This window comes from Apteryx mantelli, chromosome 5, assembly GCF_036417845.1.
Source record: "Apteryx mantelli isolate bAptMan1 chromosome 5, bAptMan1.hap1, whole genome shotgun sequence".
In the NCBI taxonomy this organism is placed as follows: Eukaryota; Metazoa; Chordata; class Aves; order Apterygiformes; family Apterygidae; genus Apteryx; species Apteryx mantelli.
In genome coordinates this window covers 53,927,532-53,951,139 of record NC_089982.1, presented here as the reverse complement: position 1 = coordinate 53,951,139, position 23,608 = coordinate 53,927,532, and the positions used below count along the sequence as shown (strand labels likewise).

General features: G+C 38.2%; 1 protein-coding gene and 1 long non-coding RNA gene across 2 annotated transcripts in view; one reads left to right on the top strand and one right to left on the bottom strand.

The window, feature by feature from the left end:
* Positions 1 to 1,000: 1,000 nt before the first annotated feature.
* Positions 1,001 to 23,608, bottom strand: part of MTMR7 (myotubularin related protein 7) — a 49,228-nt gene continuing 26,620 nt past the window's right edge. The window contains exons 6-14 of the mRNA XM_067298012.1: positions 21,740 to 21,874; positions 16,496 to 16,628; positions 11,209 to 11,318; positions 8,256 to 8,381; positions 7,553 to 7,602; positions 5,699 to 5,899; positions 4,566 to 4,706; positions 1,842 to 1,968; positions 1,001 to 1,366 (exon numbers count right to left, since the gene is read on the bottom strand). Coding sequence (XP_067154113.1) covers positions 1,007 to 1,366; positions 1,842 to 1,968; positions 4,566 to 4,706; positions 5,699 to 5,899; positions 7,553 to 7,602; positions 8,256 to 8,381; positions 11,209 to 11,318; positions 16,496 to 16,628; positions 21,740 to 21,874 — 1,383 coding nt within the window. The 3' untranslated portion in view covers positions 1,001 to 1,006. The remainder of the gene's footprint in view (positions 1,367 to 1,841; positions 1,969 to 4,565; positions 4,707 to 5,698; positions 5,900 to 7,552; positions 7,603 to 8,255; positions 8,382 to 11,208; positions 11,319 to 16,495; positions 16,629 to 21,739; positions 21,875 to 23,608) is intronic.
* LOC136992264 (uncharacterized) lies at positions 3,137 to 8,856 on the top strand. The gene is made up of 3 exons (XR_010884426.1): positions 3,137 to 3,447; positions 4,549 to 4,648; positions 8,655 to 8,856. It is a non-coding gene; the product is annotated as an uncharacterized lncRNA (long non-coding RNA).

The following is a 23,608-nucleotide window of genomic DNA, read 5'->3' as shown; positions in this document are numbered from 1 at the left end:
TCCTTTATTAGCATAACCTTCCTTTAATTTTGACCTTGGAGCAATACTCTCAAAAGTGATTTAGACTCCCTATTCTCCAAACTGTGCAGATACCTCACTCCCACTGAAATAAAATATTGACAAGCAGGAATCAAAATAGGCTGGAGAAATCTGTATTTTTATTGCCTTTAAAATGTTAACCTTTATATCTCGTTTAGACGATTCTGAAGAGGAGTAAATTATAAACAATAGAACTTGCGAACAAAAAGTCTGGAGTACCCTGCCTGACACTTATCTTGTAGAGTGATGCATTACTATGAACACCGTGCAAGTATTCTTATATTCCTCAAAGCTTTGCTCACAGAAACCATTGAAATTTTGACACTGGGTGAGATTTGAGTGCAAACTGGACTCACTCAGGTGCAGCAGCTATTCACTCAAGGATCTTTTGGCAGGATCAGAGTCCCCTAAGCAAGCATATTGATTTGTTAGTTTTAATTTGCCTTGAGAGATTTTAATAGGAGAATATGCAAAATAATTGTTGAAATTGAAAACTTAACACATACCATGAAGAAAAGGTGAAGATGATACACAATATGCCTGAAGGCAAAAAAGCTCTACAAAAGTAAGTTTTGATTCACCAGTAAGGCTAACACTATTTTCAATTTTGCTCGTATGTATAACAGAGTACTTTGGAATTTCACATCTTTGGAGAACTATTATTTTGTACAATAAATTATGGAAATAAATGTACAAATTGAGGAATAATGTGCAGTTAAACACCACAATGGCTTAAATATTTGTAACAGCAGAGAGTACTGTTCTTTAGCATTCTGTCTTACAACTAATAATGGCTTGCTTTGCTTAGATCTTTACTTACACAATTGTACAGTTCCCTTTCTTTGGGTTATTAATTTCTTTAGGCCACAGACCATTTCCATTCTCTGTCTGATGGAAAAAATGTCATTTGAGACTGTGAAACACACAGCTTTATCTGCATCTGGATCCTTGCTGCTATGAAGGTATTTCAGATTGTCAGAAATACAGCTTCATCTGAATCCTTGCCACTGTCTTCACTTGGCAAGCAGCCACCACTGCTTGGGGACCTGCAGCTTAAGTCCTCCACACCTGACTCCTGATCGCTGTTAGCTGAGAGGTCGGGATCAGAGCTTTTCAGGTTGTCCTGTGTCAAAATTAGGGCTGAATCTTCTTCATCCCCCTGTGAAGGGCTCCGGGATGGGAATGATTTCAGATTGTTGTTATACTCCTGGGGAGTGTTAGCCAAGCTAATGTTAGAAGTAGAGCGCCCTAACTCTTTGTTTTGATCTTGTTGCTTACTCTTGACTTCATTATCATTTAATTGCACTTTCTGAAGACTTGCCAATCTCTGAAATAAAGGAAAAAGTATATATTACAGGCATATATTTAGAGCCCAGTTCTCCTATTATGTGTTTTTGCCCTATTTAAAAAAAATATATAAAAACTAAGTTCAGAGTCCAGCCCAACTGTCATCCTTTAAAACTGCCTACTTGACTGTTAATGTCTGTAGGGTATAAGAAGTACAGAATTCTGTCACAAAATGGTGCTGAATGAGTTACAGAAGGATACAAAACTTCTTTCAAGAGTAGTACTTTTGCACCAACATCAAGGTGAAATTTTATTCTTAAATTTAAAAAAAAAAATCCACCTTTGTGTCTTACAGATGCCAAAAGCAAAACATTCCCAGTACGTGAGAACAAGAATGATGGCCAGACATCCTCGTAACAGAAAATGATGTAGCACATGGGGGATTGTGCAGTATTTGGAGCTGGGTTTAGTTTCACTTCAGCTGTGAAGCTTGGCACTTTGAGATCAAGTATTACCTCTCCTAAGACCTCCAGTTCTTCTTCCAGCTGCTGAGTTTCTTCCTTCACTGCCATCAGATAATCAGTAACTGACTGTCGTGGATGCATCCCCTTTTCAAAGCGGTTGTACATACCGCTCCAGAACCTGGAAGTGGTGGAAAGGTCAGCAATGGTGATGTGGCATCAGAGGACTTAAATACACACATTCTTCAGAGGTGCTATCCTAAATGGTCACCTGCCCAGTTGCCTGTCATTGGAGTACGCAAAAGTTCTACAAGTTCACTGAAATTTGGTAAGATTCATAGTTCATTTGTGCTGGGTTAGTCCTGAAGATTTAAATCTGTAGACATTACACAGCTTGAACCAATTCGAATATGTAATAGAAAGAAAGATCATTGTACCTTTGATTTAGTCACATAGCTGTGGATGATTCAGTGATTCAGGCTTTTAATGATTCAAGACATTAACTATCAAGAAAAATGGTATAGCCTGTCAGAAGAACTACATGTATCCTCAAAGAATAATGCAGATTCTTCCTATGTTTATTTTTTTTCTACAGTGCGTGTGCCGCACAGCAAAGGTAGCTATACAGTAGCTGAGGTTAAAGCCAGTTTTTTGTATTCCTAGTTCTAAATAATTGCCTTAGTTCCCACAAAACTGATCTTGAAATGCTGTATGCTTGTTTTTGTCTGGGGGAGTGGGGGAAGCTACTTATCAGAGGGTTTGGGGTTTCTTTTTAATCCTGATTTTTAACCCTTCTTTATAGGGGAAAAAAGTATGGTGCCCTGTTCTCTTAAAATTTACATTGATATTTTAAACATGAAATGAATTGTGTGTCTAAAAACAAACTAGGAAGGTTTTTTTGTTAGCAGCCTATATGAAAATGTTAGTGTTATGTCCTGTTGATAACCTAAAAAGCAGTGGTGTTGTAACTATTAAATCCACACTTTCTCCATGCTTATTTCAGGTCACAGGCAGTTTTGCCAGTGGTCCACAGTGGACCTGATTCACTTAAGTGGTGGAAAATCATTTTATTATTTCTTCTTTCTGTTTGTAACTGTAGCACTTTCTGTTGAGGTTTGCCAAACAATACAACTGCCAGTGAAGTTGGTGAATGAGGCTAACATTCACCAGCAGACCAAAGATCTTATTTCAGAAAAGTACATAAATATATGCTTCCATCTCTCTGAAGTGAGAGATGCTTAAGGAAAAAAAAGGGGGGGGCGGTTAACGAGTTCCCTTAAAAAGGGATGTATTCAAGCGCCTTTCAAAATTTAGGATTTAGCATATGGTTCTAATGGAGAAGCCTTTGTTGGTAAGTGATCCTCAGCTGCTGCAGACTGAACTGCAATTTATTGAAAGTAGTAGCCTGTAGCAAAAGAAAACACAGGCCTGTGGAAATTGGGAGAAACATATATGTTGAGAAGTTGTTCTTTTTGTTTCTGGGCAAAGGGGTCCATTTTTCTCTTCATATAGAATTAGCTGACAAACTCTTAGATAAACAGTTAAGTAGATTTTTCATTTTCAGGAGAAAAGGACTCAAACTGCAGGTCCGTAGCTTGTTCTGTTGATTTTCCCGTCTTCTGTTTTCCTCCCAGTATGTGGCCAGAACCTCACTTTTTGGGTATGTAAACAGTTCATCAAACAGGTTAAGTAACAGATAGACCTACCTTCAGGGTGCAGCTGTCTAGCCAAGTAGCTGATGGAGATATTTTAGGAGAGTCTGTGTGCTCCTTGGTGGCTTATTACTCCACTGCCAATCCTATGCTATTTAAGTCACATCCCCCCCTTAAGTTTATCATCAGACAGCTCATGCTTGGAAATCCTTACTCACTCAAATAATTCAGTTAAAATCAACGGGATTATTCATCCAAGGGAGAATCTGCAATATCAATACTGTCTTCTGTAAATCCCACTGTACTAAAGCATACAATTAATGACTTATTTTAAAATTATTTTAAACTAGGTGTGACTTGGAACAGCAGACATGAAATAATTCAGTCTGTCATTTAGGATATTTGTTGACATTTTAGGGGTGCTTTTACTTGCAATAGGAAAACAAACTAATCTATTTAAATTTTAGTTTTCATGGATTTCTAGTCAAGCTCTGTTTCAGTTTAAGATTAATGGCACAATTATTCAAGTTAGAATATTAATATCAACATTTCTAAAATTGTTAGGTTTTGTTAAATCTTGAAAACACTTAATTATCAAGTACACTTACTGTGTACACCTTGAAGTATAATAACTTGGTAGAGAAAGTATAGAGAGAAAGGTAGAGAAGTGCTTTTTGTTTTATTAAACACTTGTTTGTTTGGTTGTTTTTTTTTGAAATGAAACCATATGATTTCTTGAAACTCCCTTTATTTTTGACACCGATTGGTCCAAATAGTCTTGAATGGGGGAAGTTTAAGCAACTTTAAATTTAGAAGCCACAGATGAGAAAAGAATTGAAAGAGCCATTTTTTCTCAGTGGAAGAAGTGAGTAACCGGAAATTAGGACACACAACTATCAATATAGCTTTAATCTTAAGCTTCTTTTGGGACTAATACTCTGTTGTGGAGTGGTACAGAGGTGTTGGCTGAGTACTTACTAGCAGGCAGGGAACTGACCTGTTGTGTCTGATCCTAAATTCACCTATGTATAAGCTATATTCTAGAATGAGAAATACTTAACTACAGATTCATTACGTTCTGTACTAACACATCCTACAATTTCCATCAGCAAGGGGTATTACCTACTTGTACAAGAAGATGCATGGAGCTATCTGAGGACGCAGGGTCCCTTGGGTTTGACTGTGGTCCAATCTGTACAAAGGATTCAGGTAATCTGCACGATTTTTCCACAAGTGGGCCCACAGTGAATATGTTCGTTCTTGGATTCTGAAAAATTGCATACAAGTAAAGTGTATAGATATTTCTGCTGTAGTTCAGGTATAGTTAGAGCTTGGATGAGACATTCCAGTGCTCTGTGCTGCTCATTTGCAATCAGCTTTATGCTTTTTTAATATGATTACACTTAAGTTATAAGTATAGGCAAAAAAGATGGACTGTGGCAGTGAGGCTGCTCTGCATTTGAGCAGTGAGAGGAACCAATGGCAACAGCAAACAGTAACTGTCACTTTCCTCTTATCCCTACTGCTGCCATGATCAAGAGAAAAGCAGGGAGTCTCAGGACATAACTGAGGAACCAGAGCCCCAGGGAGCAGATACAAGGAGCAGAATGTGAACAACCGCTCTGCCAGGAATTATATTATTGTCCCTGTCTGGGAGTGAGGAGAGGTAAATTAATACATAAGTGCTTTTGGGAAGGTCTGGAACCTACTGCAGAACACCTCAGTTTTCTAAATACCTAGTAAAAGGTATAAAAGCAGTCAGGCAAACAGCAGGAGAGTCTGCTGTCTCAGCCCTGTGGAGGGTTATCATACAAAAAGGCTGTTCGTAAGAAAGTATCTGAGAGGACAGGACTGAAGTGTTGGCTGGGAAGCAAATGGGACAGCCATGACCCTCAAACTGAGAACTTAACTAGGGTTATATCATCTTTCCCTTTTTAGTTGTACATTGACAGTTTGCCTTACATAATGTTGATACTCTAATAATGCTAGGGTCACTTGGCTAAAGATTTAATGCTCTTGTCAGTTTTCATTAATTCATCATTCACACACTGTGGATTATACTCACAGCTGTGCCACATCGAGGAGCATCAACTTTTTTGGTATTAATCTGTGTCACCAGAAGAAGGTGGCTGAGAATTCTACACTGCACCTTGTGCCTTACAAAAGCATATCTGTAAACTGGCAAACATCTCAATCTTCACTACAGTAACACCCACAGACCTCACACTTAAATATGCTATTAAAGAAAAGTTGTCGTACTTAAGCTCTTGTCGCTCCTTCTGGCTGTTACACAGGAAATTACCAAACTGGCAAGAATAGATATGATGTTGTACATGGATCAGGAATCTTTCATTGAATTCAAAGGCACAAGGAAACTGTTCCATTAGCTGCCAAACACACTCGATGAACTGGTCAATAACAGGAGATATCTCCTTTGGATCTCCATCTAGGTTGCCATACCTAAAACAAGACAAGATACATTCAATTATAACCTAAAATCCTCTAGGAAAACTGTATAATGCTAATGAAAAAGAAAAACTTACTTCAGTGTACAAGTTATATCATAGATATTAATTTCTAAAATCTCAATTACTGGTTTATTTTTACTCACAAAAATCGAGCAAGACTGAAAGTCTCTATCCACAGAGTAGAATGAAGCCAGAATTTAATAACAAGAAAACTTCTTACAAACATCTTGTTGCCTTATAGCTAATAACAGCTGGCTGCTGCATAGCCATGTAGTAATGCTATTAATATAAAGTTATGCCACAGTAACAGAAGTCATTGTAAGAATGACTGTAATGGCTTTAAACAAGCTATCTTAGACATTCTTTCAAAGTCAGACCATTGCTAAAAAACAGAAAACTGAGCAGGAGAGGAACAGAATAACCTTGGCAGAAAACAGTTTAAAGTTGCCCTCTCTTGGTGAAACTTCTATAAAGTGGGAAATTTTTACACCCTATTGTATTTGTCAAGTGAACATGAAACTTTCTGTGTATACAGGAAAGTCTGTTGAAACCACTTGCCATAGGTTACCTTAAAGAACAGGAGCCTGAAAATATAAAACACATAAGTAAAAAATATTCTGTAAGTCTGTCTAATAGTAGGAAGCATTTTCAATTGATTGTTCTGCATGTCCAGTATATATATGTGTGTATATATACAAAATATGTATATATATTTGCCAAAAGAGCGGAAATCATAAACATCTAATTGAAATTTCTAATTCTACTATTATTATGCAACAAAGAATATAAGAATATTGCAATGAAAACCACAGTTATCAATGGTGATTACATTTCATATTACCTTTCACCACTGATAGTAATAGACATTTGGCAGTAATTCCTGGTGGAATTTCACAAGAGTTGTGGAGCTGCACACATTTTCCAAAAGGTAGGGGAGTTTGTTGTTGTTGAGTTTTTTGCCAGAACATAAATCTATATTCAGATCCAGCAATATGAAGCTTCAGTATAAAACCTGCATTTTTATTTTTACAGTGATGTAAAGGAAATGAAGAAAATGTGGATATATATCCATGTTTATATAAAAAAGTCTTAAAATACTTTCGTTACAAAGATAGCATTTATGTTATTGATGCACAAAATAACTTGTCCAAATAAATTGTTTTCTGTTTCCCTTTACCTGAAGTTTCTGAACAAAAGCTATTGTTTTCTTTAGAACAGAGCACGATAGGACAAGTGTATTCTAGATAACTCACAGACACACCTTAAGTTAAATATTGTCCTGGAAGATGCACACTTTTTGAACTGCAGCTTATGTAGAAAGTCTTGGCATTACTGAAAGGTCTGTTGGATTGCAAAGAGATTTTGCAAGCCACATACTACTTTTCTCTCACATGCCAATGCTAATAGCAAATGTAAGTGCTCGGTATCATCAGTGCATATAAGAGGCAGAAAGACTGATATGAAAATATTTCACTTGGTTTTTCCAGGCAGCTAAAGGATATAGTCAGAGAAAAGCTTGTGAAGATATTCTGAGAGCGCCTTATTGATATGCTTTCAAAGGCAGCAGGTATAGTAAAATTGAAATGGCTGCAGATACTGACTACATGAAAAAAAAAAATGTAGAAAAGCCTTAGCACAGCCTTACCTGTGGTTAAATTTGTGACCAAAGGAAACCCAATCTTTTTCAATTAACACCTAAAATGAGAACATTGCATTCAGTGTTGTGGAGCAGTTGTGAGCAGAGCTGACACATTAGAGCAGGCAGAAGAATGATGTCAGCAAGCAGTATTGGAATCCCACTTAATTTTTAGAATAAGCAGAAAAGCAAGAGGAAGAATGATATAAACAAGCAGTATTTGAATCCCAGTTAGATCTTAGAGTAAGCATAAAATTAACGAGCAGTGAACAGTGCTGCCAACTCAAGAGAAAGTAGCATTCTTAGTTGATGCAGACAGGATGTCAGTATTTCATCACAATTTAAATAAGCTTCATTCATCATTTTCTAAACTAGACTCTAAAAACATTCCAAACCTCTTTTTCAGGTGTGACCATTAACTTGGTTATCATCCCTGGATGCTTTACTAGAGCTGATTTGCTAGCAAAAGGATGCTGCAAACATGGCTGCTCACTCCAATCTAACACCGGGGGGAGCACACACTTCTGACACCCAAAACTTCGCTGAGACTGTAACTTGGATAACCTTCCCTCCTAGTTTAAAAAATATATATATATATAAAATATATATATGGAAAGTTTATTTTCCCTTAGAAACAAAGATACTCATTTTAACATTCCCTTAAATGATGTCATAAAACTTTTATTTGCTCTGTAAAACAGAGCCTGCTTACCATGAATCCCTTCATAGTTCTGTAATATGGATCCAATAGAAGGCTCGCTACCGAGCAAACCTGGGCTGTCCTATCCCAGCCATCAGAGCAGTGAACAAGCACACTCACACCTTCCTCAGCCACAGCCTAAGAATACAGAAAAAGGCAGAGGTATCACAAGCAGGGGAAAGGCAAGGGTAAGAGGAAAAAGTGAGACAGAGCAACATATAGGGTAGTAAGTTGAGCTGAGAATGGGGAATCCCTGTTTGTTTGTTTATTTTTGGATTTTTTTGTTGTTGTTCTGCTGTCGACTTCCTGATTGATGTTGAGCATTATTCATTCTCATTTGTGAGGGCTTAATCTCATAGGTTTCCACGCAATATGGTGGTGGCAACATCACCCTTTTTTGCTCCAATACAGAATCACAGACTCACAGAACGATTGGGGTTGGACAGCACCTCTGGAGATCATCTCATCTAAACCCCCTGCTCAGGCAGAGTCATCTAGACCAGAACCATGCCCAGATGGCTCTCGAGTATCTCAAAGGATGGAGACTCCACAGCCTTCCTGGACAGCCTGTTCCAGTGTTCAGCCACCCTCACAGTGAAGAAAAGTGTGTGTGTGTGTGGGGGGGGGGGGGGTTGGTTTTTTTTATCCCTCACGGGAGGATGTGGGAATCTGTTTCAATTGTTTCTTCTACTAAAGGTGGTGAATCCTGACTCAAGCAACATTTCTAACTGCCAAGTCATCAGCTATTCTGGTTTTGAGTTACTTTCAGTATCTCTTACTGAAGCTGTTCTGCCTGCATGGAATAATTGAATATCCCTTTGGGCCAGGGGAAGGAGAGAAGGGGAAAAAAAAACCCTTTAAACTTGGGGTTGCATTGCTTTTCAAGAAAGTGAATGATCTGGATTTCAGCATCTACAAAGGTTTGGTGAACACTGGTGAGACCTAAATGTTGGATTGGCAGACTTCAAGGAGGCATTTGGGTGCCTAAGTTTCACTTATGAATATAGCATATAAACATTGTTTTGTAGAACTAGCTTATAAGATCTCATTTGTGAAGTGTGATAATCATACTCCCCTACCTCTTAGGTACACTAAGAGTATAAACATATTGAAAAATGTTAGGTGCTTAGCTCTTGTGAAACTTGGAGGCAAATATATCCCCAAAATATACTGATATAGTTATCTGGAAAATGGCTATACCAATTATCATTTTAAGAAGCCTACTGTATACATGGAGATCCAGACCAAGCAGCTCAGAGTAATTAAAGTACATTTTGTACTACTGCCAGAATGAATGGCTACATAGTGCGTATAGGTGTATCTGAATCTGCTTTAACTCACATACCAGCACCAGAACAGTCCTGTTGCATAGTGCTTTCAGTTTCCCGAGTTTCCCATAGTAATGTTAATAGTCTGCTTCTGCTGCCAGAGCTAGCTTGGATATTGTTATGCTATACTTCATTCATTGTCCATTGAAAATGTACCTCTAAAGACTTGAGGGGAAGCCTGTGGTCCATATCTAATAAGCAAGATCTTTATGTAAATCTTTAATGTAAATGACTGGGTAGGGAGAATCCCGTTTTATATACACAATCCAGGGGATACATACAAAGAAGGGATCATACTTATTGAGTTCTCCAGAATCTGGTGTTGCATTATTTTTGGAACTTGAGGGGGGGTTTTTTGTTTTGTTTTTTTAACCTAGGATTTTTGGCCTTTGTCATTTCTAAAGAGAAGTTAGAAAGTAGAGAAAAAAATAGGTTAGCAAAGACACTGCTTAGAAAAATAAATGTTTAGGTTAAGTTTGGGCTTAAAAAGGAACAGGGAGTAATAATAAATGAGCTGTGCTTATCTCAAGAGAGAAGTAAATTTTACCAAAATAGAACCCTTGTGGGCAGAAGACCAATAGCTGAGAACTGGGAACTGTACAAATAAAAACGGGTCAAAATGAATGTCTGAGGAAGCATGCAAGCATATGGACAAAAGGAATAAATGTTTTTGGACATTATTTTAAGACTAGCTACTGGGGGAGAGTTGGCAAGAGCTAGGGTTAAATGATTTGATTTCTGTAAGCTAATGAAACCTAGGAGAAATATTAACATGTATTTAGCCTGCAGTGGGTGTTCAGATAAGAAATGGCAGTTGCCTGCTGAGCAGGAAGAAGCAAAGCAAGAAAGTGACACAAGCACAGTTATTTCATGAATTTCCCTTCTCAGTATTATCCTTATATTCATGTATAGCAGGTCATGTGAATAAAATAGCCTAGAAGTTGTAATAATAATCTTAAAAATATGAACTGAATGACTAAAAGACAGCACAGGTTAAAGGAAGGGGCTACTAAAATTAAAATCACCATTAGCAGATGATAAATATCTGCATTATTTTGGATGGGATTAGGAGAGAGAATTTCATATCAGAGCCAACTGTTTTCTGAAACATTTATCAAGTATGTAACAACAGAAGCTACTCTAGATTTTGGCCTTGGTAATACACAGGAGCTGGTTTAGGAAGTGAATTTAGCTGAGTCACTAAATAACCCAGGGGATAATACAATAGCTAGTATTCCTGCATTAGAATTATCATGTGAAGAAGTAGTTTCAGAACAGTAACCTTCAACAAAGGGAATGGCCAAACAACAGGGGAGGTGAGGGAAATAGGGACAGAAACACTGATAATCCCTGCTGGGGAGTAAAGTAGGAACTTCAAATACAAGGCATAACAAGATACAGGATAGCTTTAGTAAATTTAAGGTCCTCAGTGCAAAAGAACACAATTTTTTTAACTTATTAGCAAAACATCCACATGGTAACACCAAAGTCCTCTTATATTACGCATTACAAGACATAATTTTTTTCTGATCCAACTTCATTGAAGATAACCAAGATTACCCACAAGCAGAGAATTTGGTTCTCACTTTCTGTATCTGGTTAGTCCAAGTTTTTGTTTTTCATTTTATATACTTTACCTTTGCAATAAAAATGCCAGCATCCATAATGGCTTTGATATGCTTCAGCCAGCCAGAATTTTCTAGGCCCCACAGAAAGTCACTCATAGAAGGCGACTTCAGTTCACAAACTGCAAAATAAGATACATCTTAAATGCACAGTAATTTAAACTTCTGAAGCTTTCCCTGACTGTTCAGCCTAAGAGTTATCTGTTCAGAGTTCTTCTGTGTAGAGCACCCATCTTTTCAAAAGAATGGCTACTTGACAATATAACTCTAACACTCAAAGAAATGCACATTTTGGAAACAGGGCTGAGTCAACTTCACCCAGTATGGAAATTTCATTTAAAAAGAAAACCTTGTTACAAAGCCTGTTGCAAACAGTTTACCAGTACTTTCTTCTGTGCAGCACAGGTTTTCCATAATTGTGTAGGGAGCCAAGTTTTCAAAGCCTTGAGAAAGGGGATTTTCTATTTAATAATTAGGACTTGGAATCAAAGAGAATACACATTTCTGCAGGTGGGCAGGCAGACAAGCACCTAAATCATGCCTCAGCCTCCTGTGTGCTAACAGATTTGTTGAAGAAGCTGAATCTGGTAAGCATTGTAAGAGCCAGACCACCAAGTCCAGCCTTAGCATTACCACAGATAATGGTACTTCAGGTAAAGCATTCCTCTCAACAGTTCTCCCTCCCTAACTGAAACATTCATAAAAACTTCATACACAGTCAGAAAACACTGGGATGGTAAGGAAAAGTCATACTGCATCAAGAAAATATTTTGTTGAAAACTTACTTTATACCATGTTAAAAAAAAATTCTCCCAGTTTTTACAACACTGAGTGCCTATTTCTCCTTTAGTATTCCAGCGTTTGTGACATCAAAAGAAAAAAAGGCAATCAAAATCTGATTCAGATGATCTCATTCTAGCAGAAAAAAAATAAATACCCAGTAATATTTGGTGTTAGCATTTTCAAGAGTGACATACTAAATTCACCACAGAAATAGATCATGCATTTCTTTTGATCTATGTGGAATGACACTTGTCTTAAAGATACTAATCTCATACTAAGCTCATTCAAGGAATACAATGAAAAATTTCATCTTTTTTACTGAATCAGTGTATTTGTGAGTTAATAATGTCTCACTAGGACTCTTATCCTCTGGAAATCTTTTAAAAGACTGAATTAAATTTTTGATCCATTATGACCAGGGCCAAAACTTCCATTTCCTCCGATGTGACCAGAATTTACTTTTGCAAGCCAAATTCAGAGTTTATACCACATCTGAATGTATCTAACTGTCTTGACTCCTTTTAATTCAGAGGCAAAACAGCCTAATGCGTCCATATAAAATCTTGCAATCTTGGTACATAAGGCCTCTTCCAGATGTTTACTTTAGAACATTTTTTGAAAGATATTTTTAAAAATGCATAGATAGCAGCAGTGAAAGCAAACAGCCTTTCACGTGATTAATGTGCCTGTGCAGATGGCAGCATGACCAATTAGTAGCTGAATTCAGCTGAAGCTGCTGTCTCTGTTTACAAAAGTCCAAGGTAAAGCTGAAATAGTGCTTTGCTCATTCCCACTACCAAATTAGAATCAATATTTACCTACCACTGCACTGAGCAAAGTTCAGACCGTCCTAAATTAAAGGCATACACCATACATTTCAAAGGATTTTGGCTACCAATGGGGACCTTAATGCTGAGTTTAGTTCTGAATTCAGGTCCTCAGGGAAACACCTTTCCATTTCAGCATAAAAGGTACCAAAATCTTGGAAAAGTATCACCTCCCGCACCTGTTCTGGGGGCAAAGCGCACAGGAAAACCAAGGAGTCCCTGGGCAGAGCTCGCAGAAATACAGCAGTGCTTCCCCAGCAGGGGAGGAGGAAACAGAGCTCTTGCTGGCAACTTTCTCTTCCTGCAGCCGAAGTGCCAGGAGGGGACTTGATGCACTGGCGGGATCGATTCCCACCACTGGCAGCATGGCTGCAGGAAGAGGAGGACATCACACCTGTGGGCCAGGCCTGCAGCTCTCCTTCTGCCTGGTCTAGCACTGAAGTCCAAGGATCAGAGGGCTGCTCTTACATCAGCAGCTAACGCTCCCCGTGCGAGGGGAGGAGAAGCTCTTACTTGCTGTTAAATACAGACAGAGAGCACGCGGGGTCATCGTCTCAATGCACAGCAGACAGGGTCTGGGCTGGGCTGCCCCGGAAATAAGACAGAGCTCACCCCAACGCAAATGCCAGAACAACAGGGTCACTCAGCACCTGCATCTTGCATCTGGACTGAGAAAAGTCATTGTCCAAAATTTCCCTCTGAGATTAAATATTATTTTGAGGACCTTGTGCACAAGATCAAAATTATGACAAGTATCATCATATCCACCTTTTCTTTCCCCCTTTTTTTTTTTTAAACAATTCAATTTTCTACTAAGAGCAATATGAGGCAGCAGGGACAACTGTCAAACAATTTCTTTCCAGAAGGAAATTCCAGCACTTTGATACATATTTTTGTTCCAGAGTAAAGTGAAATATCAACATTTTTTGGAGAACACAAATTCTGAACAAAATACTATCCATCATCCTACAGATTTAGTCATTTTATAACACTAGAGTTTGCTAAAAAAAAAATCAACATATTAAACAAGTAAATACATGTTAAAGTTAGTATAAATAAAATTATCAAAATTAAAATTAGTAAAATTATGAGGCTGAAAACAGAGATTCTTTTAATAAATAAATTCTTGACATTATTACAACTATAATTTAATTACTTCAACTTTTTCCTGAAGAAATTTAACTGAAATCAATGCATTCCTAACAAGAGTGCATTTTCCAGTGGAAAACTGTATCCTCAATTTTTGTTCAACTTTCCTTAGTGTTGAAAGTTATTTAAGATTGTATACTGAAAATAAGCTGCAGTTTTCCATAGGGAAAAAAAAAATCATCTGACCTGCACATCATCTTAATTCTAAAAATTGCATAAAATTACCTTTGCTGTATTCCTGTCACAAGTCAGGCCTATTATGGCCTTATATCTTCTTTTCCATGCTGTATGTTTCAAAGCAACAATACAGCACACATTAAACTCAAATCACTTATAATCAGCCCCCTTTATCTCTTTAAAGATTGTGTGCCCTGTAACACCTCACAACATATCATGATCAGCAGACATGTTTTATAATGTTTGTAATGTAATGTTTTATGTTAGAGATTCATCTAGATATATTTAAATAGCCCTTGATGAAAACTTAAAGGCATATTAAATGTGTGTTATTAGTGTCTTCTGCAGACCTTTTGATTCAGGTACCCTCTGTATGCACAGGTCAGGTAATACATAATTGTAAAGGCCACAAAAGAAGCAGATAAAGGGACACTACTATAAATGGGAAAACAGAAAAACTGTGCAATATCTTACATGAGGAAAACCCTGCTCATAAACTGGAATACATAAGATGCAATTCGATATTTGAAATCACAGACTTCACTTCTCTGATGCTAATCTTATCAGTCAGGTTTCTAAATATGTGATTTCAACATCGTAAATATAAAATCTATGAAAAAAAAAAAAACAGGCTTTTTCAACCTGTGGTTCATTTAAAAATAGATGCTAAGATGTTGTGTTCTCAAGCAGCATGAAGTGTTAAAGGTATTAGAAAGTATTTCGTTACATATCAGTTTGGGTCATGGGCCTGTCTGATGAACTTTTGGCTCTAAAACAGTCCACAGCACTGTCCCATACAGCCAGGCTGGTTGTTTACTATCTTAACTTTGATGGACTCGAACTAAATAAATAAAAGGACAGGTTTATTCACCTGGCTTCTCTTCTGGCCAAACAAGACTTTGCAGTTAACTAAAAATCTTCTTATTTTCCAGCCTGAGATCCCTTAGATCAAGGAGCTAAACAAGAATACGCCATGAAAAGAGTAGCATACTAAAAATAAGACAAATTGCCTTGAAGATGTTGAGTTAACCTGAAGTGCCAGGTAGGGTTATGTGCACGTTCATTTGTAATGAATAGAGCAGTGCCCTAGAGCCCTTCTCCTCCACTCGAGCATGTTTGCTGACCAGGGACCACAAAAGCCTCCCAGACAACCTTGGAAATGTCTGTGGCCAAGGATGACAGGAGAAGGTATGTTCCTGTGCCTGTCTCCCCCTTGGCTATCCCCCCGGGAAGTATCTCAGCAGAGATGCTGGACCTCACAGAAAGACAGTGATACTGGCAGCACTCCCTGCGGGAGCAGGCAGTGCCGAAAGGCCTCCTCTCCTGATGGTTCATCTTTGCAGGGCAGGAGGAGCAATGGTTTACCTGTGTCATGATTTACTTCTGGTTTTCATAAATTGCTCTTATCTGAAAACTGAGCACAACTCTCCAGTGAGAGGTAAGCCCCTCTTTGATCTAAAACTCACATTTGCATACAGATAATGTGAGATGGATGAAGACTAAAAGAGTGTGGCCAGACCATCCAAGCAAGAATAGCTAGATCAAGCTGATCCAGGAGGTGAAAGACTTTTTTTTTTTGTCTTCTGCTGATGATACACATGAAGTAAACACTGGGACTGTGGGGAGCAGAGGGAGCACTTTTTACTATTTGCTTGTTAAAAATCAACAAATTTGGGGTCAAGGATTTTTTATTATCCTTTTCCCAGAAGGCCTCTAAACAGTAATGTAATCCAAATATTAAGTGGCAGTCTGGATGCACTAGTTTATACACTGCTCAATATTTATAAAATAATCACTATTTATGTCCAGGAACTATGAAGTTTCTGAATGGTTACACCCATTGACTGTGAATTTTGCAAATACACTTGATATGACATGCTCTATACAGAGCATAAACAGGTTTCTATTAAAATTTAGAGTCTAAAATGCATGACTTCTTTATTGACCAAATAGAAAAATATATATATATATGTTTTTAGAGCTTAAAAAAAAATCTTGTATTTTCCACTAGTATTCAAGTCAGATATAAGTCATAAGTCATTTTTTTCATGATACCATCAAACTGTAAGCCACAAAAGAAGAAGGAGGGAAAAAAAGTAACAGTAAGGTGTAGAGAAGTCTTAAGATGTCTGCCATTAAAGTAAATGGTATCTGGATTTCACTCATGAAACAAGGTGTTTGTGCAATCAGGAAAACATCATGTTTTGCAATGATGGTCCATTGCACAAGTTCCATTAGCCAGCAGGGAGATACAAGTTCTATTTTCATACCAATTTTCACTACTGCTGATTTCAGAGAAGTTACTTTGATTTGTATGACACAAGAATCAAGTCTTTTCTCTGTTTTTCAGTAAAAAGTATTACCTTCAAGCATTTTTTGCAGACTGCTTCTCATGACATGGATGTTCTCAATGCCTATGAACTGAAACTTGATGTTAGAATAGTTGTCTTCATTTTCATATCCCTTTCCTGCTGCTCTGTTTGCCATCGCATTGAGCTGAAAAATTAGAAAAACTAGATGAAAAATAACAGTGAACAGATTCTTTTCAAAATAAAGCTCAGCTAAAGGTCTACAGCAATAAAGCAGAGTGATTTAAATCAAGCATAAATAGGAAGCATTTATCACAGTGTCAACAAAACTAGTTAGGCAGGAATTGGGGCTGTGTTTGCAGTTTGTTGCAGCATGCTGGGTTGCTAAGGCTCTGATCTCTGTTCACCCGCTTTGAGAGCTAACTTCATCAGTGAAGATGGACACAACACAGTGTATGTAGGGATCTTCCTCTAGGCTCTGCTGCAAGAACATAAAGGTTATTTGTTATTAAAAGGCTAATCTGATTTTATTTTCAATCAGCATTATATTTACTAGCAGAACACATCCAGAAGATGGCAGTGTCTTATCTGCCATGCCACTGTTTCTGTAGTATAATGTACATTGTACATCCTTCCCCAAATTATGTGTTTTGCTCCTAAAATTATCAAAAAGTTGATATAGCACACTTCTTTGAAGCTTGGAACAATGTCACAGCGGTTTCTCCCTAGTTCTGCAGTAGCTTGGCTCCACTTGCATGAGACCACAAAAGATCTGAACTGACAAAATGACCACAAATATTTTCATCTGCAGTGCAGCCCTATGAAATATTTTGCTGTGCTTCAGCAAAAAAATACAATGAGCTGGAAGCTGGGACTTTGTCTTTGAGTCTGTTACATGCTTCCCATCCTGGGAAAGTCCCTAAATGCTTCTTTACCTCAGTTCTCCTGAGTGTAAAATTAAGGGATTTTTATGTTTATTTCTCCCTTCTGAGATTCTGGGAAGAAAAGCGAATGAACTGCCAAGCATGTTATGCCAGATTCTGATCTCCAGACTGAAAACTAAAGCTGATATAAATCAATTAAGTACTTTTCCTTTATTATCCTATCTATTTTTTTGATTTTCTAAAGCAGAATCTCACTGTCCGGTAGAATTGTCTTTTTGAATGAAGTTGCTGCTTTATATGAAATACACTCTATAAGGCTGGAAAGCCTTTGAACTTCAAAATAAATATCACGGCTCCAGATGTAACAGAAAAGTCTGCTTTACAAAACTTCCATGCCTCTAGGCACAGCTAATAGCCTCTGCTCAGGAAAGATCTAAGATTAAAATAGCAATGGATATTGCATATCAGGACTGAAGTGCACTAACAGCTTTTGGTGCAACCATATGAGGGATCCATCTGACAAAAAAAGACTGGTCTGCATGCAATGAGAACCAACTTTCATGAAAAATCAAAATGAGCTCTCTCTTATATTTTGTCTAGGGGATAAGAGACTAGGGAGGTAATACCATTTCCAGTTTATTTCCTAAACTTGCAGGAAGTACTGCTGATTTGCTTCTTCAGTGATCACTTCTGAAATCCACAATAATATACTTCCGTACTCAAGTAATGGTATCATGGTGTATACAGGCTCTTGCTGTCTCCACCCCAAGCACACATATCCTCACTATTCAATTTTAATTTGGAACTGAAAGTGGACAATTAAGCAGGATTTTCTGCTGCCAACACATCTCCAACTAAGATGTACAAGGAGTCTGGCTTTTTTATATCATAAGTCAAAATAGGTTGACGTGGATCAAGTTTGAGCTCTTAACTTTAAAAGGAAAAAGATGAAAACTATAAACTTTTTACACCATTATAATTTCCTTTTAGATACATAAAGAAACAGACGAATGAGACTGCTTTTAATTCATATTTTCTGCCCAATTTGGAAACGTGAAATAGTCTTTTTTCATCTTCACAGTGTTGTTATTTCTAAAACGTCCATTGCGATGAGTCCAACTTAGCAATAGGAATACCTAGTTGCAGTTGTGGACCATCATTACTAATGGCAACGTTGCATGAACTTCATTGTACAACAGAAGGGACCATACTTTTTTAATTTACTCAAAGCCTGTGTAGAACTGCTAACTTGCAGTATGCAATTAAGGAAAAAGTACAGGCAGAAAATTTTCCAATCAACCAGTTGTCTGCTAATCTTTGACTATCAATGAACAATAAAAAATGATATAGCCTGTGAACAGCATGTCCTTTAAGGACAGAGTCCTCAGTATGACTTGCTAGAAGGATATAAATTATCTGTTGAATTCTACTCTTTCTCTTTTGAAGTAGATGTCAGTGTTCTAATATAAACAAAATGAAGCACTCTCTCTGTAATAACATATAGCTTTGGGGGGGGAGGGGAAATCTGTATGCATATTTCTAAGTTACCACCAAATCCTGAAACCCTAAATGAAAAGAATCTAGCCCTTAACTGACCTAACATCAATACTGTAAATGCTATAAACTTCCTCTGTAATACAGCAATTTTATCATAGAAATCCTTCTTTACTAAAGGCCAATCTGAAGTAGCTCTCTTTAAAAGTAAATAAATAATAGGCTAAATTTACAAGGCTTTCTGACACTCATTTATTTTAAATATCGTCAATTGCCAAACTTTGCAGCTGCCACAATATTTACTAACAAGTTTTCCACATCACCTATCAAATTCCATCTGTTGCTCTTAAAGTAGTTGTCCTAAATCTCTCAAAATTGTGCCTGCCCTAGCTTAATCTCAGTGGAGATGAAAGTACAATCTCTAAGAGAACAAACCTCACCAGACTTTTCATGGGACCTTCTTTAGTGAGGTGGATAACTTAGTAGTTTCTTTTTGTAGAGCTATAGAAATAATTTGTTTTATTCACATGCAGCAAGTAAGTTTACATTAGTTTCTTCTGTAAACACATAGAGTAAGGAGAAAATGGAGAAAGACAGTCACCAAAGTAAAAGCTCTGCATATGCTCATCCTGGTATATTTAAATGAAGTGGAAACAAAGCTTAGCTCCTCAGCCAAGTCCTTTGTATTGAAGATTGTCAAGCACAAGATGGATAGCATACAAAAAGCACTTGGGAACGTAGAATTCAAGGGGCTATCAATATTCAGAGTTTTTGCAAGGAACCAGTTCTGATGAGAAAAGAGGCAGGTAGGTTTTAACTTCCAAGAGCAACAAAAAACCTTGCACCAGCTTGATACCGTACTTTTGCATTTGTTAAAGGCCTCCTGAGGAATGCCAGGAACAGCTTGCACTAAAACATATCAGTTCCTACATGCTCTGGATTTGTATGTGCTTTAGGAACTGCAGAATAGCAATGAGACTGTATTCAGCACCTGGAATCACAGAAGCTTTAGTAAATTGATCCATTCCCTTAGTGCAGGCACAAATAACTAGGAATCTGGGTATACAGATTTCTTCACAGCAAAACTTTGCTTCCAGAGAAGTTCAATGAAAACAACAAGTCTTTATCTCCTGAGCAGCTCCTGAAGGAGCCAGCATTGCTGGAAACACGCAGTCATTCAGGACTGACTGCGCTGATTCACTCTCTCCATTTAAACTACTGGCTTTTTTCACTCCACACATGAGATGTTTCAGCAAAGTCATATTATTCTTACAGGATCAGAGCTCCCTTTTGTTATCTTGCAAAACATCATTAGCAGCCAAATCAGCAAGTCTTTAGTGATAAATCCCCCCATTGAGAATCTTCCTTAATTAGAGAGGGGGGTACCAATATCATCAGCCAAGGAATGTTACACTGTAACTATTATCATATACCAAAAACTGTTAAACAAGCATTATTTGGGCAGTCCCATCAGTACTTACTATCCACAGCCTGCTGTGAACACAGTCACACCAGTCCTTCCCTACTGCTCATCACTATTATAATGGTCCCCACATATTAACTTTCTTCAGAACTATGAGTAAAGTAGGACCATCCTTATTTCCCCAACAGGAAGGAGGGAAATGAAGGTCAAACTATTCACCAAATTAAAAAGTGCAATGAGGTATCCCACAGCCCTAATCTTCTGACTGCTGATTCCTACAGCAGCTGCAAGCACTCACTATTTTCCCGCCAGCCCCCAGGTCTTCAGTCAATCAACAGCCAACCAGATGGGTTCCTCTTTGCTGGCTGTTTGCCTCAGCAGTCTCCTACCTCCACCCCAAATCTCTGTCCAATTTGTCCTTCTTCACTTCCTTCCTCATGGTGCGCAGTTTTAGTCCGCTTGCCCCTCCAGCCTCTCTCTCCCACAGCTCTGCGCCCATCGCAGGATGTCAAAACAGCTTTCTTGTTCTTTCTCTTCACTTCTTCACAATCAGTTTTCCCTTTCTCCCCTGCAGCTCATCAGAGATCTGCACCAGGGATTTTGTGGAGATTCTACCCTTTAGGTTTCATTTCCTTCACCTGCTGCATTACCTTCAGAAGGGACATTACTGATAGCGTAAGACAGAGCATATCCCTACTCTCGCTTCCAGGCACTGAAACTGTAAGCCCACTCCTTGTCACCTTGGCCTAAATTTGCTTGCATGACAAATTTGAACACAATCTTTATTAGCTTCAAACCTCTTCTACATCTTTGTTGAGTACCTTCACACCATAATTTTTCTAAAGCTTTTATGTTGGCCAAAGATTTTAGTCAATTGTGGAAAAATGGCATCTGCAATCACTATTTACTGTGTTTCAGATTCTGCCTCTAAAACACAACAGTGCTAGAGATAGTCAAAGGAAAGTTCTCCTGAATTTTTGTAACCTGAGTAAATGTATTTTCCTTAGCCTCACATTCATGTTGTTAAAATTTTCCCACCTGCAGGATAGATCTTACTTCGAAAATTTTAGAACAAGAAGGTAGAGGTTTGCAGAATTACAAACAACTGAAAATACGGTTGATAATGGGAATTGTTTTTTCACTAGCCTCATCAGTAATGTAGTTACTGTTGGCTCTTTTGTGTGTGTGGAGACCAGCCTTCTATCACATAACCTAACAGTTACTACTCTAAGTTATTATTTATTTTTCTGTATCAACATCTGTTAAGAACAAAAAAGAGAAAGGCTCAATGTAAAGAAAAAAAATCTTTAAGAGATGAAACATGGGCAAGATTCCTAGTTAAGATTCCTCTGATAAATCCAGATTTACATGTGGATTTACACAGATGCAGCAGAGACCAGAATTATGGTCACTGTCATCTGGGTTGTGAATCTTCCCTGGTGAATTCAGCCTGGGTTCAGTCTTGCTGAGTATGTGCAAGAAATTTAACATACTCACTTTGGGCCGAGTGTCAACAACATATAAGAAATCACTTTCTGGATTTGTTTTTCTAATGGCCTGGAGCATCAGTTCATCTTCAAGGCATCGAGCACTGAAGCCAGATAAAGGTTGGCTGCTCCTACATATGGAGGCCTGCAGAAAAACAGACAAACAAAAAATCAACGTAATTACTAAGCAAAAATGACTTACCATCCCGAAGCATTTAAAAAACCAGATCATGAGTTGTTCACCATAGGTGTACAGTTACATGGGAAGAGCAAAGTGATAAAAATTCACTACATACTAATAAACAATAACCATTTTTACAAAGGCAAGAAAATATTAAAACAATAAAACCCCATTGGCCCAGGTCTAGTCTTGAATCCAGTCTACAGAGCTATTTTAAAATAGTATATTTCCCTAACATGAAATAACTCCTGAAAGGTAGTATCTAGAGAGTGTAAAGAGAACAAAACTGCAGTCACAAGGACACTGATGCAGCATATGAACATATGATACAACATGGAGCCTTTCGCACGGTCGTCCACGCCTCAGCGTCACACTTGATGACAGTGCTGTGGAGTTACACCCAGCTTGCACCACTATGGGTTTTACTAAGGAGCCTGAGTCACCATGAGTACAAGAAACAAAAATGCAGCCAGATCACTGATTGTGGTGTATTTTTAGCACTGCCTCTGGAGAAGACCTTACTGCTTGGGAAGTGGGTCAGGCAGCCTGTCTCCTGGAGTACAATCAGTGCTACTGCCGAAGGCAAGAGAGTTTCTCCTGAAACCCATCAGGATCAGACCCCCAGCACAAACTGGGAAAGAAGGAGCAGACTGTGAAACAGGGAGCAGGGAGGATTTATTTCCCAATCATTGCTTGGCAGGGAATGGAAAGATTTGTAGAGGGCAGGGGGCTAATACATGTGCTTTTTTCAGACCTATCTAAGCACTGACCATGTGCATGAAGAGAATCTGTCTGCTGAAGGCCATGACCTAAGCAGACTGCCCTGTAGATTATTTATAACTGTGAGAAGGAACATGCTCATTTTCAGCCAAGTCTTTGAAATATCAGTAGTTAGTAAAATTTGGATCTTTAATACAGAGACCATGAATTGTGTCAGAGCCTGTTTAGACCTTAATAGATTTTGCCAATAGATTTTTATCTACAGTTTTGCCTGCTGATCAGTGCACACTTCAGTGATTCGATATATGCTTATAGCTACTTTGCATGAAGCAAAAAGGGTGTATATGACTACGTCAACAACTTGTCATTTTAATAGAGGAAAGACATTTCTCTCTCACCTATGATGTACCATATCTGAGGTAGATATGGATCGTAGGGCTAAAGTTAAGGCTAAAGTTAGCGTTGTGGATTAAGGTTAGGCTTTAGGAAAGCAGGGGCTGGAGCTCTTGATCGTATCATCCTGAAGGCCCAAAAGGCTAAGATATGTGCTGGCGCCAGTATAAGAGAATGGCTTGTCTGTCAACGTTAAGCTTAGGGTTAAGATCATGTTTAGCCCCAGGCTATGAAATAGCTACACTGCCGGCACTGCAAAGCTGACCTGCTGACCCACTAGATGTCACAAGCAGGAATCAAAACCAACGATCTCCATGGAAGAGATCCTTCTGCTGGCCCTGGCCAATTGCTTAGGTGAGTACATGCGTCTATAGGAACCCCTGGGTATGTTCAAGAGCAAGACTAGATGTCAGGGTAGGTTTTGCTATTGCACAGGCTGAACAGATGGTTCCAGAGTATGATCTTGGTATATCCACAGAGACCCTGAAAGACCCGGAGTAAGATGTCACAACATCATTGAATTTGTAAGGATCAAAGAGGCAAATTCTGGGCAGGAATGGTGAAAGACTTGATGAGTAGCACCAG